At 34.8% G+C, this 18,209-nt stretch overlaps 1 protein-coding gene across 6 annotated transcripts in view; it reads left to right on the top strand.

Annotated features, from left to right (window-relative positions):
* The window catches only part of ZCCHC7 (zinc finger CCHC-type containing 7), a 233,006-nt gene that overhangs the window by 164,081 nt on the left and 50,716 nt on the right, over window positions 1-18,209 (top strand). For all 6 annotated transcript variants that reach the window (XM_081264707.1, XM_081264706.1, XM_081264704.1 and 3 more), the window contains 3 exons: window positions 14,758-14,801; window positions 16,369-16,494; window positions 17,405-17,575. In XM_081264707.1, the coding sequence (XP_081120833.1) occupies window positions 14,758-14,801; window positions 16,369-16,494; window positions 17,405-17,575 (341 nt within the window). The remainder of the gene's footprint in view (window positions 1-14,757; window positions 14,802-16,368; window positions 16,495-17,404; window positions 17,576-18,209) is intronic.

The raw sequence follows: 18,209 nt of genomic DNA, 5'->3' as shown, positions 1-18,209 counted from the left end.
ACTTTTCCTAATAGAGTAAAATTCAATCTATCTCAGAATTTACTGTATGGGTCCATTGAGCCCTTTTATATATCTGAGGTACATCATAAGATCCTAATGTTTTATTTTTGCCGTATCTTTTTTTTTCACATGTATTTTTTAGATGTTGATGGACCTTTATTTTATTCATTTATTTACATGTGCTTCTGAGAATCTAACCCAGTGCCTCACACATGCTGGGCAAGTACTTTACCACTGAGTCACAACCCCAGCCCTACTTTTGCCATATCTTGAACATTTTACTGTTTCATCATCCTAAGAATAATTTCATCATTACTTATTCATTATTCCCAAGTGTGCTCAAAAAAAAAAACTACTAATAAGAAAAATGATGGAATCCGCAGAAAATTGATCAAATTGCCTAGAAGCTGATGAAGGAATAAAATGAGGCATCACTGTTGTAATCATCCTTCAGTTTTCTTACTGTGTTGCCTGAAATACTGCATTATTTTTCATGACTGTGTAAAGAAGTCTGGAGACTCTATCTTTATAAACTTTTATAGCTTTCATTGAACAAAGTTGAGAATTAAAAGGGCAAACAAAACTAACAAAAGATACTTTCAAATTATTAGATTAATCAGAACATAAGTGGAAAAAGACAGGTACCTAGACCTTAATGGAGTCATGAACTTGACCTTTTAAGTAATTCTCAGACTGTTGATTTTTCAGAGGATATGGTAGGTGAGTTGCCTCAAAATTGAGAACTGACCAATGAACAATAGTTCTGAGTAGAAAAAGGAAACAAGGTATCCTCACCTAGTCAAGTCATTCAAAACAAAGTTCTTCCATCACACAATAATTACAAGAATAACCCGCTTTAATAAAAGACATGTAGCTGTGTTATTTCATGCTTTATGATATTTATGTCTGAAAATGTACCTGATGTGGTTTATATCAAGTGTATAAATGCTGAAGACCGTGATATGTGCTGGGCTGATTAGAAGGAAACAGATAATGCAGAAGTTAAAATTTTTTTGATCATTTTGATTGATCTATTTAAATTTAAAAGTAAAAATGTTCTACAGTGCTAGAGCAAAAAAGAGATACATTTGAAATCTGATACAAATATTTGCAAAATTTATGTGTCCCCAATTCAAGTAAGATAATTGATGATTAATCAGTTGTATTCCAGGATGATGCCTGTTTTAGGTATATATAATAAAAATAAGAACATATAATTAAAATTTCACATTTGCTATGTTTAAATTTCTAATTCACTATCACTTTAGTCTGGGTTCAATGGGCTCTTTTAATAATTTAAGCCATTTCACAAATAATTTATAGGAGACTAATTAAAGGAGACTACACTTGATATTCATATAGAGTGTTATAAGAGAACTAAATCCTCTTAAACTTAATAAGAATTTTGATGTCTGTGTTAAAAGTAGATAAATCCATGAATAGCAAAATGAACATTTATATAGAAGTATGCAGATAGATGATACCAAAAGAAATAGCTGAAGAGTTGGAAATAGTTGACTTTGGGGAATGCAAGTTGGAATGGGGAAGACAGAACTGCCAATTTTTTTCTTATATAGTATTTTAACATTATTAGGGTGTTTTTTTAATGCATGTATTACTTTGATAATAATGAAACTTATCTGGTATGCATCAAATGAAGTTGAAAGTGCAGGGACACCACAGCAATCACAGGCCTGAGGCAATAAATGGACTCTGGGGGCTGGGGATGTGGCTCAAGCACTAGCGCGCTCGCCTGGCATGCGTGCGGCCCGGGTTCGATCCTCAGCACCACAGACCAACAAAGATGTTGTGTCTGCCGCGAACTAGAAATAAATATTGAAAAAATTCTCTCTCTCTCTCTCTCTCTCTCTCTCTCTCTCTCTCTCTCTCTCTCTCTCTCTCTCCTCTCTCACTCTCTCTTTAAAAAATAAAATAAAATAAATGGACTCTGATGACTAGAAGGACGCCTAAATATTGGCCTGGAAAGACATGTTGAAGGAACACACAGTAGAATTGTTAGACCTGGGCTGTTTGAATAGCAGGTGTGATATATCTTTGAACTGTTAATAACAACAGAGGAAAGGTATTTGAGCCCATTCAAGTGAGTTATAAAGATGAATTTTTGCTTTGGATATGTTATGCTTGTAATAACTAATATAAATATTTGCAGTGCGTCCCATAAGCAGTTGTAAATGTGAGCCTGGCCATATTTGATTTAAGATCTGGAAAGAGATTTGAAGCAAATCCAACCAAAAAATGACAGTAAAAGCAAATTGTTTTGGAGTGACATGTTTCACCAAGGAGAGAGTAAGCACAGAATCAGACTTTAGAGGAAAAAGAAAAAGGTGTAGGAAGGAGACAAGGAAATATTAAAAGAAATAGAAGGATGATTTAAAGACTATATGTGAGATTGCTAGCTATCAGCCGGTAGATAGCAAATTTTATATACCTTTTAAATCCTCTCTAGAAACCTTTTTAAAGTAGCCTTTTGATTAGATTTAAATGTGTTTTGTTTGTGCTTGTCATTTTACAATTATTTCAAATGGGTATATTTTCCTTTTGCCTTTGGTGGGGCAGAATTCAGAAACAGATAACCATAGTAGATATCTTTAAAACAAGATAAAACAACTCCCACAATCCCACTGTATTGGCGGTTTCTGTTGATAATTTCCCCCTTTTTGTTCTTGTTACTTAGTATGATACAACAGTCTTTTAAAATTTCCAAATAAGGACTTCTTAACCATGTGATTCATTGATGGAACCCTTGGGGTATAGGGAATGGAGGATGAGAGATAATTGTCTGTGTCTCTCTGTCTCTCTCTTTCTCTCTAGGGACAGACAAAGCCCTTTATATGACTGATAACTTTGCAGGAGCTCTTTATAACCTTGTGCCAATAAGCACCTGTATTTATTTCCTCTTTTTTCTTCCTCCTCTACTTCTAAAAAAAGAAAAGCCAAATACCCATTTTATGTTTTACACATATTTTTAAAATATAAGTTGTTTCTGATAAATTTAATATGATTGAAAATAAGATGAACATTTTGCTGCCTTGCAAATTTTTCTTCTATTAAAATTTGTTTTATTTAAACTAGTGCCAGTAATACAGCACAAAATTTTAATGACTAAAATAGTTCTGTGCCCAATATTGTAATGAAAAATATAAATATAATAAAACTGAGACAGAACTAAAAAGAGCAGTTTGAGAAAAATGCAAGTGAATGAAGTGGCTTAACCCTCAAGGGATTTGAATGTGGCATTGTGTATATTTCAAAAGTTTCCGTTGAAATAACAGATGCTGCTGATGAAGTTGGGAATAGTAACTTCATTTGTGACTGGTTCAGTTGCTTATTAGAAGTGAGAAGATCCCAGAGGGAAATCGGCTAAAGTGGAGTAGGCTCAGGAAAGGATGTGACATAAATATCTGGCAGCTTTGTCTTTGTGATCTTTAATCTGTAAACACTGGTTAGGTACTGTCATGATTATCTATAAATGTGCAATTATCTTACATTTTATGTAGTTCTGTGTCTGCCAGTGTTGTTATTCAATAATGGTGATTTTTTTTTAAAGGTTCTTTTTTATTTCTTAGAGTTGCTTACTAAAAAATTCTGGGTTTTCCCTAGGTGTGGAAAACTGTCTTACTGAATGTTTGTATGATGATAGTTCATTAAATTATCTGTTAGCTTAAGTGCCAATTCAGAAAAGTACTTATTCACTCAAGTTTACATATCAATGTGTTTCTTTTTTGTTGTTGCTTTTCTTTTTAATTTCAAGGTATGCAATATATTGTGATGATAATTAGATAAAGAGAAGTAGTCTAAAGAGAGATTTGGCATAGAGAGGGAAATAAAATATTTGATATAGCCCTTAAATACAAGGTTTGTAAGTGCTCAGTGGCCTAGAAGATACAGGTGAAATGCTTTTAGACAATGACGGAGGGAGAAAATACTTCTACCAGAGAGAAATTGGAATATGTTCACATTATACATTGAATAACAGTAGAATGGAAAGCAGTTTGTGATAACAGAGATAGAGTTATTTTAATACTCTCTGTGAGCAATTAAGTGGCCCTGGGCTAAAGTAATGGTATTAACAAGGCTGGATATAGAATTTATAGGATTTGGTGAGTAATAGTGTGGAAGGTGAGAGGGAAGACATGAGGTTTCTTATGTGGAAAACAGTCTCTGGTGCAAGTCACTGAGGTAGAGGATACAAGGAGGAGAACTAGAATGTTTTTGTTTTCACATTTTTTAAGATTCAAAGAATGAGAAGAAAACAGTTCTGTTTTAATGATTATGAATTTGAATTATCTGTGATGAGTAGGCCTAGATGAATAAATTTGATAGTTCTTTAAAAATACAGTTTACTAGCTCCTACTGTCTGTCACATTGTCCAAGAAGTAATGATTACCAGCTCTATAATTATCTGTAACTGCTCTTTCAGCAGAGGCATGATCTTCAAATATTCTAACACTCCAAAATGTAGGCAGACTAAGAACTTTTGAAAATTGAATGCAAAAATACTGGTAAATAACTAGATTAGTACTGTGTTTCACAGAAAGCACAAATTGCCCTTTTTTTTTTTTTTTTGCTCAGTATTGGAAAGCACACACATAGAACAATAAATATTTGTGTAACCATAGCATATAAGTTTGTTCTAAGAATAAAATATATACTTAAAGCACCTTATAGGCTCAAAATCACCATGTAAATTTGAAAGATGTTTATCATAACTAGTTTATGGTTTATCATAACTATCATGTAGTAATTGAATGTGGGGAAATGTGTATGATAAAGACAGCATAGTAGCCCCACAAATAGAGGGGAAAATATATAAAACAGACTATAAGGTTATGGGTTCACTTTGTTTGGGGTTTTAAAATTATTTTAGAAGAGGTGAAATGTCCTGAACATTGCATAAGTATTAACAGAGCAGTACTCTTCTGGCATCTCTGCCTTCAACATTACTACTCTGCTAGGAAGAGTCCTGCTGCACTATTCCTGTACTGTGGAGATCTCACACTGTAGGGAGTTAGGACTTTTAAAAAGGACATGGAAGGTTTCTTAGTTCAGAGAACAGATTTAACATTAATGAATTCCTCATGTGTGTTTTTGGCAATAAGCTTCTTATAAATAATAATATTCCAACCAAACTGTATTATTTGCTGAATTATATTGCTTTGTTCATTATGTTGCTTACACCTTTCCTTTTTTATTCTTCCCCCTACTCTCCCCCTCTCTCTAATGTCTTTCTTCATCTTCACTTATTAAAATACTCTCTAAAACATCTGCTTTCAGCCATATTGGGTTAACTAGAGCTCGACTTCCCTTTCTGACAGGATATGTTGAATTTAGCAAATAAGGACTTTAAAACAGCTAGAATAAATACAGATTTAAAAGGAAAGATGAATATAATAAGAGAAATGGAAGATGTTTAAAAATTAAGCCAAATGAAACTTTAAGAGCTGAAATATGCAATATTTGAAATGGAAAAAAAATTAGTCATTTAGCTTAAATACAGATCAGTTAGAAATTTTTCAGATATTGGATGACAGGCAGTACAGGACCAGGATTTATGAGAGGAATCCTACAATAAACCCAGCTTTCTGCCTAGCCAGTTTCTGGACCATGGTGCCAAGAGAGGGAACCCAAATAGAGCATGGCAGTCTCACTGAAATGAGAAAACAAAGTTCTGAGTGAATGGAGAAGCTGTAATTTGTAGAGCAGAATACAGGAAGAAGAGGGGACTGCTAAAGAAATCACTCCAGATATCCATATATGGATAACTTTGAATGCTAAGGGTACTGAATGCTTATCTGTGCATACATGGAGCAAAACTCCACCAGACCTGGGCAAAAATCTAAGTATAAATATCCAGTTCCTAGAACATACACAAGTTCTTCTAAGCCAGAGTGGAGGGACAGTATTGAACACCCAAGGCATTTAGCAGAGACCATTTCTTAGTAGTAGGACTAACTTAACCCTAAAGCAAAGGCTACTTTGGATATACTCTTAAACAAAGTCTTTTTAAAAGGTCCAGTTGAGGGCTGGGGCTGTAGATAAGAGGTAGAGCACTTGCCAAGCATTCGTGAGGCACTGGGTTCAATCCTCAACACCACATTAGAAAAATAAAAGTTTTGTGTCAACTTACAACTAAAAAACAAATGATTTTTAAAAAGGTCCAGCTGATGTGGAAGTTGCTTAACTGCTTTATTTAAACAAAGCCAAGCAGTTATAAAGTAAGAAAACAAAATCATTCAACAGTGTAACTTCACAATGACTAGCATCCCCCAGAAAATTATTAGATATTTAAAGAAGCAGGAAAACATGATTCATAACAAGGAGAAAAAGAGATCAAATGAAATAAACCTAGAAATGACAGATGAAATTAGTCAAAGAGGACTTTAAGACACTTGTTATTAACAAAAAGGAACCAAATTCTTTAAAAGCCACAAGTTATCAAAACTGACCCAAAAATAAATAGAAAATTTGAATGGATCCATAGCTACTAAAGAGATGGAATTATTGTTTTAAAAACTACTGGAAGTTGGGCTGGGGATGTGGCTCAAGCGGTAGCGCGCTCGTGCGGCCCAGGTTCGATCCTCAGCACCACATACAAACAAAGATGTTGTGTCCACCAAAAAAAAAAAAAAAAAAACTAAAAAATAAATATTAAAATTCTCTCATTCTCTCTCTCTCCCTCCCTCCCTCCCTCTCTCCCTCTCTCTCTCACACTCTCTCTTAAAAAAAAAAAAAAAAACTACTGGAAGTAAAATTCCTGGCCTACCAGCTCTAGCCTACATGATTTCACTGATAAATTCTATGACATATTTAAGAAAGAAACAACCAGTTCTATACAAAAGTTTCCTATTTCTCAACTCTTAGGAGGCAAGTTTTATCCCAATATCAAAATCATGCAATGTGGATTAGACAGAGGCAAATGAAGGGAAGGAGGAAAGGAATAGGAAAGACAGTGGAATGAATCAGACAAAACTTTCCTGGAGTGTTCATATATGAATACACCACAGTGAATCTCTGCATTGTGTACAACCACAAGAATGTGATCCTAACTAGAATAAGATATATTCCATGTATGTATTATATGTCAAAATATACTCTATGGTCATGTGTATCTAAAAAGAACAAATGAAAAGCAATAAAAATTAAGAGGTAAAAAAATGCAAAGACATTGTAAGAGAATAAGTCAATTACAGTAGATGGGGTAGAGAGAGAAGATGGGAGGGGAGGGGAGGGGGGATAGTAGGGGATAGGAAAGGTAGCAGAATACAACAATTACTAATAGGGCATTATGTAAAATTGTGGATGTGTAACCGACGTGATTCTGCAATCTGCATTTGGGGTAAAATTGGGGGTTCATAACCCACTTCAATCTAATGTATGAAATATGATATGTCAAGAGCTTTGTAATGTTGTGAACAACCAATAAAAAAATAATGATAAAAAAAAGAGAGAATAAGTCAATATCCCTCATGAACACAAGTATAAAATTATTAATAAAATATTAACAAATTTAACTCTGAAATATGTTTAAAAGGATACTATGTCTTAGCCAAGTAAGATTAATCCCAGAAAATAGAGTTGGTTTAACATTTGAAAATGAATCACTTTTATTTACCATATTAACAAGGCAAGAGGAAAAACCTTGGAACCATCTCAATTGATAGAGAAAAGGCTTCTGATAATTTCAACAACACTCATATTAAAAATTCAGCAGATAAAGATAGAAATTTCTTTAACTTGCTATGAAAAGTTCACAGCAAACCCAGTTTTTACTCAATTGTGAAAAACTGGATATATTCTTTTTCTCTAAAGTAAGGAATCAAGCAGAGACTATCAGTTGTCACCACTTATATTCAGTATTATAGTAGCAGTCCTATATAATGCAATAAGATAAGAAAAAGAAACAAAAGGCATATAAATTGAAAAGAGGAAGTAAAACTGTTTACATATAATATGAAAATGTATATAGCGTTGGGGTTGTGGCTCAGTGGTAGAGCACTTGCACATGTGAGGCCCTGGGTTCAATCCTCAGCACCACATAAAAATAAATAAATAAATAAATAAAGGTATTGTGTCCAACTACAACTAAAAAATAAATATTTAAAGAAAAAAAAGTATATAGAAAATTGGCAGGAGCATACAAAAAATTTTTTCTTAAACTAAGTGAATTTAGCAAATTTGCATGATACAAGGTGAGTTGATAAAAAGCAATTGTATTATTATAAATGTATGGCCAAAAATTGAAAAAGCCATTATCATGAAAAATTAAAGAAGACCAAAATAAAGAAAGAACTATACTATATCATGTTTGTGTATGGGGAGTCTCAGTATTGCTAAAAATTTTCCACCTGATCCACAGATTCAACATAATACAGACCAAATTTTTTAAGAGAAATTGACATGTTTATTCTAACATTTATACAGAAAATTAAGGAACCTAGATAGCCAAAATAATCTTGAAAAAGAACAAATAAAAAGTTGAAAGCCTTATATTATATAATTTCAATACTTTTAGTAATCAAGATGATAATATATATAACAATAGACATATAGCGTAATGGAACTTTCAGAAAATGACAAACAATTGATTTTTAGCACAGCTACTAAAGTAGTTCACTGAAGAACAGATAATCTTTTCATTTAACAAATGATGCCAGAACAACTGGATATCCATAGCTTGTTGGATAAAGTTCTAAAACTAAATAATTTCTAGAAGAAAACAGAAAATGTTTGTAACCTTGGCCACAGAGATTACCTTGGGCACAGAAAACAAACTATGAAAGGAAAAATTGTCAAATTTAACTTTCTTAAAATGTAAGACTTAACTTTTTTTTCTTTCTTCTTGCAGTAGAATTGTGCTACCCCTAAGCTACATCCCCATCCCTTTTTATTTTTCCTTTTTAGATAGGGTCTCACTAAGTTGCCCAGGCTGGCCTTGTATTTGTGATCCAGCTGCCTCAACCTCTTAAGTCACTAGGATTACAATTATGAGCCACTGTGCCAGGTTTAAAATTCTAAACTTTTGCTCGTAATACTTAAATTAAAAAGCAGGTCATAACTGAGAGAAAATATTTGTGAATAACTTGTCTGATAAAAGACTTGTATCCAGAATTTATGAAGAACTGTCAATAAAAAGGAGAAACAATTTTTAAAATGGTCAGCAATTTTGAACATAGTTTTTGAAAGAAGATAAAAGAATGTCAGATAAATAGATGAAAAGATGGTCAGCATGATTAATCTCCAGAGAAATGCCCATTAAAATCACTATTTAAGCTGGGCATGGTGGCAGAAGTGTGTAATCCCAGCTATTCAAGAGGCTGAAGCAGGAAAATCTCAAATTTGAAGCCAGCCTGGGCAATTTATCAAGACCCTGTCTCAAAATGCAAAGGGCTGGGACTGTAGTTCATTTTCAGAGTTCTCATGTACAAGGCCCTAGGTTCAATTCCCAATATTCACCACCCCCCCCAAAAAAAATCCTATTTCACTACTGTTTTACACCCATTCTAAGATTAACATTAAAAATTCCAGCCATTGATGAGATTATGAAACTGCTGGAACCCTCATGCACTGTTGATAAGAATATAAAATGGCATAACAACTGTGAAAATAGTTTGCCAGTTTCTTACAAAAGTAAAGGAAGTATATGCTTTTTAAAAAATTCTAATTAGTTTCACATGACAGCAGAATGCATTTTGACACATTGTACACAAATGAAGCACAACATCTCATTCCTCTGGCTGTACATGATGCAGAGTCACACCAGTTGTGCAATCATACATATATAGAGAGTAATAATGTCTGTCATTCCACCATCCTTCCCACCACCACATCCTCTCCTCTCTTCTCATTCCCTTCTGCCCAGTCCAGAGTTCCTCCATTATTCCTGGCCTACCCCCCCACACACACACCCCATTATGGATCAGCATCTGCTTATCAAGAAAAATCCTTTGGGGATTTTTTTTAATTTTTAAAAAATATTTATTTGTTCTAATTAGTTGTACATGATAGCAGAATGCATTTTGATTCATTGTACACAACTTTTTATTTCTCTGGTTGCAGAGGATGTAGAGTCATGCCACATGTGCAGTCATATATGTACCCGGGGTAATGAGTTCATCTCATTCTACCATCTTTCCTATCCACTTGCCCACTCGCCTTCTCTCCCTCTCTTTGCCCAATCCAAGTTTCTCCACTCTCCCCATGTCCTCCCACCCCTTTCACTTAGCATAATATTCTCTAACTCCATCCATTTACCTGCAAATGCCATAATTTTATTCTCTCTTAATGCTGATACTCCATTGTGTATATGTACCACAGTTTCTTTATCCATTCATATATTGAAGGGCATTTAGGTTGGTTCCATAGTTTAGCTGTTGTGAATTGAGCTGCTATAAACATTGATGTGGCTGCATTACTGTAGTATGCTGATTTTAAATCCTTTGGGAGAATGTTTTTGATACCCAACAATCCTATTCCTAAATATTTTCCTAAGGGAAATAAAAAGCTTAGGTAAATTTTTTAAAAGTTTTTTACTGCATTTATTGTGCTGATCTGTTTATAATTGCCAGAAACTTGAGACAACCTAAATATTTATCAGCAGATGAATAGCTAAACAATGTTATATCCATACAACAGAATTCCACTATGCAAAAAGCAAAAAGAACAAAACTACACTGCCCAGCAACATGGATGAATCTCATAAATGTTAAGAGAAAAAAACTGGACAAAATGGTACATTATGTATGATTCCCTTTACATGGGGTCCTAGAACAGGCAAAATTAATATATTGTGACAGAAAGCAAATTAGTGATTGCCTGAAGTGGAGGATTAACTGCAAATATGAACAAAGTAACATTTTGGACTGATTGATTTTTAGAGTGGTTACAGGAGTGTATCCATTTGTCAAAATGAAACACTGTATTTTATTGTATGTAAAGTATACATCAATAGTTTCCTTCTATTTTTTTATTTTTTAGTTTTTGAGGATCTTTATTTTTATTTATTTATTTATATGTGGTGCTGAGAATTTAACCCAGTGCCTCACACATGCTAGCAAAGCACTCTATCACTGAGCCACAACCCCAGCCCTCAATAGTTTCCTTTTATGGATCAGATTTGTGTGACTTTTTTGCCTCTCTCTCTTGAATTTGAATATTATCAATCCTAAATTTACCTTATCCTTTGTTTGGTCTTCTCTTTCTTACTCCTTCTTTCATTTATCACCTTGTCTTCTATTAGTCTATAAGCTTTTTATTCATCCTTGTTTACCCTTTAGCACCTAGTTCATTGTAATCTTTCAGTGGGTATATGCTAAACTGAGTTAATACAATGCAAAGAAAGATATATCAGCTATTGCCTGATTACTGTACTGAAGTCTGGAAAAAGTCACAATTCCACATATCATCGAGACCAAGGCTTTATAAAGCAGCTAAGAATTGATAATATGCATCCTTTGGCAATCTTAGTTGTTCACTTTAGGCAGGCCTGTTTTTACATTCTATGAATTGGGTGGAAGACACATGGGAGATGAGTGGCCCTAGGCCCTGTGGAAAATTGTATCTAAGGCAATGCTGAGAGCCATTAGCCAAGTAGGTATGACAATTTCCTTGCCAGCGTACCCCATGTTGCTTAGAGGAAGGACTCGTGGAAATGGACTTGCTTTGGACATTTGCAGTGACATTGCATGTATGTTTGAGAAAGGTGACCCTGCTCAAGGACCAGGGTGGATCGGGGTTTAGGGAGGATCATACTGGATTAGGGCGGATCCAGGTTTAGGGTGTATCCTGCTCCTTGGGTTTAGGGCGGTTCCAGGTTTAAGGTGTACCCTGCTGGGAATAGGGCGTATCCTGCTGCCTCAGGCACGCCCGGTCCTTGAGTTCCCATGGGATTCAAAAAGTATTTGGGATTCAAAGCCTGGTGGAGTACGTGAATTTTGCGGCAGAATGTGAATTTGCGCAGAACATGGATTTCCCCAGAACGTGTGTAGAGTGCCCGTGTGAGTTCGGGAATAAAGAATTGCTGTTTGAATCTACAAGGCTGTGAGTGGCTCGTGATTTTGTGCCCAGCCAGACTGCGGCAAGGCAAGGCACTGTATTCTGGTTGCAAAGGGCCAGAACATTTAGGTAAATTGTACTAAGTAGCAGTGCATTTGATTCCAGCAATAAAAGAAAATTAGATAGTATTTCAGAAATTTAGTGCTGGAAGGTACCATGGATGCAATTTAATCATAATCATTATTATATAGATCCAGAGAGAGTAAATACTCTGCCTATCACCACATCCACCCACAAATTAGAGGCAGAGTTAAGACTGTAAACCAGGTTTCTATCAGTTCCCATGCCCAGAATTTAATAAAGTGGGAATTGGCGAATTGTTCTGATGAGTTGCCGTAGACAAGTTAGATTGGGATTTGGAGTTTAGACATGAGTGGGATAAGTTTAAAAAAAAAAAAAGAAAGAAAGAAAGAAAAAGCAAGGGATGTGGTCAACTGGTCAACTGTCATTGTGTCATCATTAGAGTCAAACAAAAAATGGAAACATGGGGAAGGGAGTTGGCTAAAAGTCCTGGTGATGACTTTGCTTTTATTTCTAATTGAAGTCTATTTTGTAGTGGTAAATTTTCTACAGTAAGAATACATTATAATTTTTTGAGGAGTCATTAGTATAAATAACCTAGAATAGTGTTGAATTCAAAGGAATGTTAAAATAATCTAAATCAAATCCATCTCCCTCTCCCACACCCTTTTTCACTATTCTCTGTTCATGGGTAAATTTACTGGGAGTTCTGGAATAGTCACAGTTGCTATTTTGTGTTTAATTGTCTTTGTATTCCTTTCTTTTTTAAGAACAGTATTAAGTCATTCATAAATAAATGATTTCAAATGGTCATTTTTAACTTTAATGATGAAGGACACTGAGATCCAAAAGGCAGCTTTGAAAGCTATAGCAAAGCATGTTCCTTACCTGGATCTTTTGAATGAAAGAATAATAGTATGGATGGTGATGATGAAGGAATACAAGCTATTGCTTTTTAAAGTATTCTCCACTCTCAGTATATGGATGCAGCCTCCAAATTTTACAAAGAAAATAATCATCAGCACAGCATCTCTGCTTTCCTATGGATTGGTCTTTTTGTAAAGCAGCCTTATGATTTTCTTAGTAAAAGTATTTTATTTTAAAAATATACTTCTAGACACTTACTTCTGGTAGGCCTGGGAAAATATAGATTGCTTCATGTCTCTTCAAAACTCCTTTCAAAGAAATGAGTTAAACTTGATTTGTGTTTTTCAGATAGAGGAAAGTAGTAAGGTGGGAGGTAGAAGGAAATCTTAACTTTGCCTTGGGGGAAAGAAAAATCTTTCAGTCCTTTGTTGACACCTTAGCTTCTGCATTAGTCATAGGTCCTTTTCCTCCTTTGCCATGGGAGGACCAGAGGAATGGCAGCCATCCTCAGTTTTTAAAAGGACAGTACAAAAAGAAGAAAACAGCTGATATAGAAAAATTTAGTGATTTTTTTTTCTTCCCCTCTATATTTTACAGTTGTATTTTTAGGTTGATAATCAATGGCTTCTGGATATTTGGCCTCCTTTTTTTGGTCCTTTGTTTCACTGTTTTGGGTGTTATTGAATCCAGTACAAAATCCCTAACCTTAATAATGAACTAATATTCAAAGTTTGGTTTTTTAAAATGTTACAATGAAAGTCACCTAGGATGGATAGCTAGTGGACACAGTTAATGCCAATGTTGGGAGGAAAAAATTTCTACCAACTTAAGTCTAAATTGGGACCTGTGAATTAACTGACAATGGGCAGATTAACTGGAGAAAAGACAAGGTTTATTCACACACTGGTGGGATCACTAAGTAATGAGTAACTCACTAAGGAGTTCAGAGGATTATAGTGGGGAAGATTCTGCTGAAACTTGTTTACCCAAATTTTTTGGAATGTGTCCTTAGTCAGTTACCTCATCATCTCCATGACTGGACGCCTCCAGGAAGGTTGGGTAAGGACACCTGCTTCTCAGTAAAGCTCTGTTTGAGTCAGATAAGGAAGTTCAGATAAGGTTTCTTTCTACATCTTCTGTTGGATGTTGGTCCTTCACTGATAATTTATATTTGGATTGTTGGTCCTTTGCTGATAATTTATATTTGTATATAGTTAATGACTTTCAAAGCATTTTTGCATCTCATTCAATTCTCATAGGACATTTTCAGTAGACAGGGCAAATACTGTTATCCTCATTTCACAGACTCAAAGGCATTAGGTATTTGTTGAGAGCCACACAACTGATTAGGGAGCAAAATTAAGAGTTTAAAGTAGGGGCTGGGGATGTGGCTCAAGCGGTAGCACGCTCACCTGGCATGTGTGCGGCCTGGGTTCGATCCTCAGCACCACATACAAACAAAGATGTTGTGTCCGCCGAAAACTAAAAAATAAATATTAAAATTCCCTCTCTCTCTCTCTCTCTCTCTCTCTCTCTCTCTCTCTCTCTCTCTCAAAAAAAAAAAAAAAAAGTTTAAAGTATTTAGGTCTAGGGCTATAACTCAATGGTGGAGCACTTGCATAGTATGCACAAGGCTGGAGCCCCAGCACAGATAAAAAAAAAAAAGTTTAATAAGGTATTTAGCATTTCTCACTATACCTCTAGAATCCACTTTGAGTAACAATTTGAATGATCTATTGTCTATCTGTAAATGCTTTAAAGATGACAAGGTTGAGTAACATTTTATTTGTTTTGTAGGAGAAGATGATGTAAACTGGTTCATCAGTGACAAAGATGTTGAGGTAAGTCAAATTGTTTTTTAAAATTTTGAATTATAGGTTAATAAATTTTCCTTTGATACAAGGTTTCCTTTTATTTCATCACAATAAATTTTTTTTTTTTAAAGAGAGAGTGAGAGAGGAGGGAGAGAGAGAGAGAGAGAGAGAGAATTTTTAATATTTATTTTTTTTTTAGTTCTCGGCGGACACAACATCTTTGTTGGTATGTGGTGCTGAGGATCGAACCCGGGCCGCACGCATGCCAGGCGAGCGCGCTACCGCTTGAGCCACATCCCCAGCCCTCATCACAATAAATTTTGAAAGAATCAAATGTTTTCAAAACAGCAGTAGTCAAAATAGCTTAGAAAGTTTGATTTCAGTATGTAAGTGATTTAACTTTTCAGAAATTTGGTTCAGCCTTGACTTTTATCAGCTGATTAATAGCCATAATGATATAGGTTCTTTCCTTTTCTATTTCTTCTGTCTTGATGAGTCCTCTTAGCCCACTGTCCTGGTACTGCTAAAGATCAACACCGGAAATAACTGCTTCTTCAGTGTAAGGAAATGGTTAGTCTATATTTAGGATATGGCAGGTGTTTGACCTTGTCAAATATTGGCCTTCTTGTGACAGATGCTAAAAACGAATAGAAGTTTTAAGAGATAACTGTCCTACTTAGCAAGTTCAGCAGAATAACAATTAAAAGATGAAGATTGTCAAAGATGGGATTCTGCCAAATAAGATAAAAGCATGGTTGGGATTTATATACTCCTCTTTAGGTATTCCATATGATGCATTTTTTTCTAATATTCCTTTGCAGACATTAGACTTTGACTAGAATATAGGGCAGCTAGAATTGAGTAACTGTGTAGCAGCATGGATCTTTTCCTTTTAGAAATTATAATGCAGTCTTCTAGGCATTAAGAGTAACCCTGTGCTGTTCAAAAGAAGGGGGAAGGTGTTTAGCAGCTATGTGGTTACGTACCTATAAAAGAGAACATCATAAAAACTCTATTCCCTAACTAAAAATTTAAGCAGGCTTTTCATTCAGAAATATGTGATGTAGATTTAGGTACAGAAGTCATCAATGACTTTGACTCTGAATGCCACCAGAGTATGTAAATGATGCATATCAGTACCTCTGCTAGATCTGAACTATAAGTGGAAAAAGAAAAGAGAAGAAATAATGTAAACAGAAAAGAAAGAGCAGGCATAAAGGAAGAGAGCTATATTTATGATGGTATCCCTTTCTACTTCTTTTTAAGAGAACGAGAGAGAGATCGTGAAGTTCTCTGTTGCTGGATTCAAAATTGAACAGATGTGGCTATTAATTGTTTTTTCTTTAAAAAGTAATGGGACTGGGCTAGGGTTGTGGCTCAGCGGTAGAGCATTCACCTAGCACATATGAGGCCCTGGGTTCGATCCTCAGCACCACATAAAAATAAAAAAATAAAAGGTATTGCGTCTAACTACAACTAAAAAATAAATATTTTTTTAAAACAGTAATGGGACTGATTTTCTTCTAAAAGGAAAGTTTTTTTAGTAGTATGAAATAATTTTTTTTTAAATTCTTGACTTTTTTCCCTCTCTTAGGCCCAGATAGGTAATAACAGATCATCCGGAAGATGGACCCGCCGATACTATTCTGCCAACAAAAACGTTATCTGTAGAAATTGTGACAAATGTGGCCATTTGTCCAAAAACTGCCCTCTACCACAAGTATGTTAAACATGTAATGCTTTTTTTTACATTATTAAAGTCAAAATTTTAGTGTTGAAACCGTATAACTTTAGAATTCAAATCTGTCTTGTAAATGTATGTTAAATTTCATGTAGCTCACAGCCCGCCCTAGAGTAAAGAACACTAAATTTAGCATCAGAAAAACCTGGAGTTAATTCCAGCTTCCCATTACTAATTGTACAACCTTGGGAAAATCATTTAACTCTCCGCCTTGGTTTTCTTGTCTGTAAAATGAAAAGACTACATAAAATGAGTCCTGAGACACTTCCCTTCCAAAATTCCTTATGAAACAACTTGTTTCATTGTGTAATTTTCATTTTTAGAGAATTACAATTTTATTCATTTACAAATATATATTGTTGTAATTATTTTAAGCAGATACATCAGCCTTTGGACATCATAGAAATGAAGTTCTTAAATATTCCCTGATATATAGTAAGGTCTAATCAAACTTTTACCTTACTTATTCCTTTTTGCAGATGACTGTTTTTCAAGTAATTGAGACAGTACTTATATTTCATCTTTGTTTTTGCTGTTTTAGGCAAAACTGCTTCTTCTATATCTGCTCCTCCTCTGACTTAGCTTCTAGATATCCTCCTCATCCTATTTTTCTCTTTGATGCTTTTCACTTTGAATATTCCTGTAAGACAATACATGAGTAGTGAATGCCCACTGACAGTCTAGTCATACTAGGACTTTGCAGCACCATGACATATAAATAGCTTGTGTTAAAACTCTTTAAGTTCAAACATTTTGTTTGATTTTACAGGATTGTTGTTTCAAATTAGAAATAATTTTATGTGGAATTATATAGAAAAATAAATATTAATTTTCCACTATTTGACACTGAAGTGTTTTGCTAAAGAGATTTTCTTTTTGTCTGCCACAGAAAGTCCGTCCCTGCTGCCTCTGTTCTGAGAGAGGACACCTCCAGTATGCCTGTCCAGCTCGCTTTTGCTTAGATTGTTCTTTGCCTATGTCTTCCAATCATAGATGTCTCGAAAGGTCTTCCTGGAGAAAACGATGTGACCGATGTGATATGATAGGCCACTATGCTGATGTGAGTAAACTGCGTATAATTGTGAGCAGTGTACCTGTTTGCAATGATCAGTATACCTAAAAGAACTTTTACTTTGCATTGTATAGAATGGTAGTCATAACCTTTTGGCCACTGAACTTGCAAAGCATTACTCTGAATATCAGTGCAGTATTCATGAGGAGGCAGCATCATTAAATATTTTAGGCTTGTGCTAATCCTTTTACTTGATGTGCTTGCCAAGTAAAAGTTGATATTAAAGAGATATGTAATAAGTAACATGCAAAATTTATGTACATATGCATGAATATTTAAGTGAAAATATGTCGGGTGCAGTGGTGCATGCCTGTAATCCCAGTTACTCTGGAGGCTGAGGCAGGAAGATCACAAGTTCAAAGCCAGACTCAGCAATGGAGAGTTGCTAAGCAACTCAGTGAGACCCTATCTCTAAATAAAATACGAAATAGGGCTGAGGATGTGGCTCAGTGGTTGAGTATCCCTTGGTTCAATCCCCAGAACCAAAAAGAAAAAGAAAATAAATGCACACTGAGCAATTACTTATATCCATAAGAAGTCTGATTTAATGTTGCTTGTTGATGATTTTTTTACTGGTATAATAATAAACAGTGTTAGGCAAGAAGGACAGTTCATCTAAAAC

The sequence above is a fragment of the Spermophilus citellus genome, assembly GCF_964194105.1.
Source record: "Spermophilus citellus genome assembly, chromosome: 2".
Taxonomy (NCBI): Eukaryota; Metazoa; Chordata; class Mammalia; order Rodentia; family Sciuridae; genus Spermophilus; species Spermophilus citellus.
This window is presented reverse-complemented; position numbering and strand designations above follow the sequence as displayed.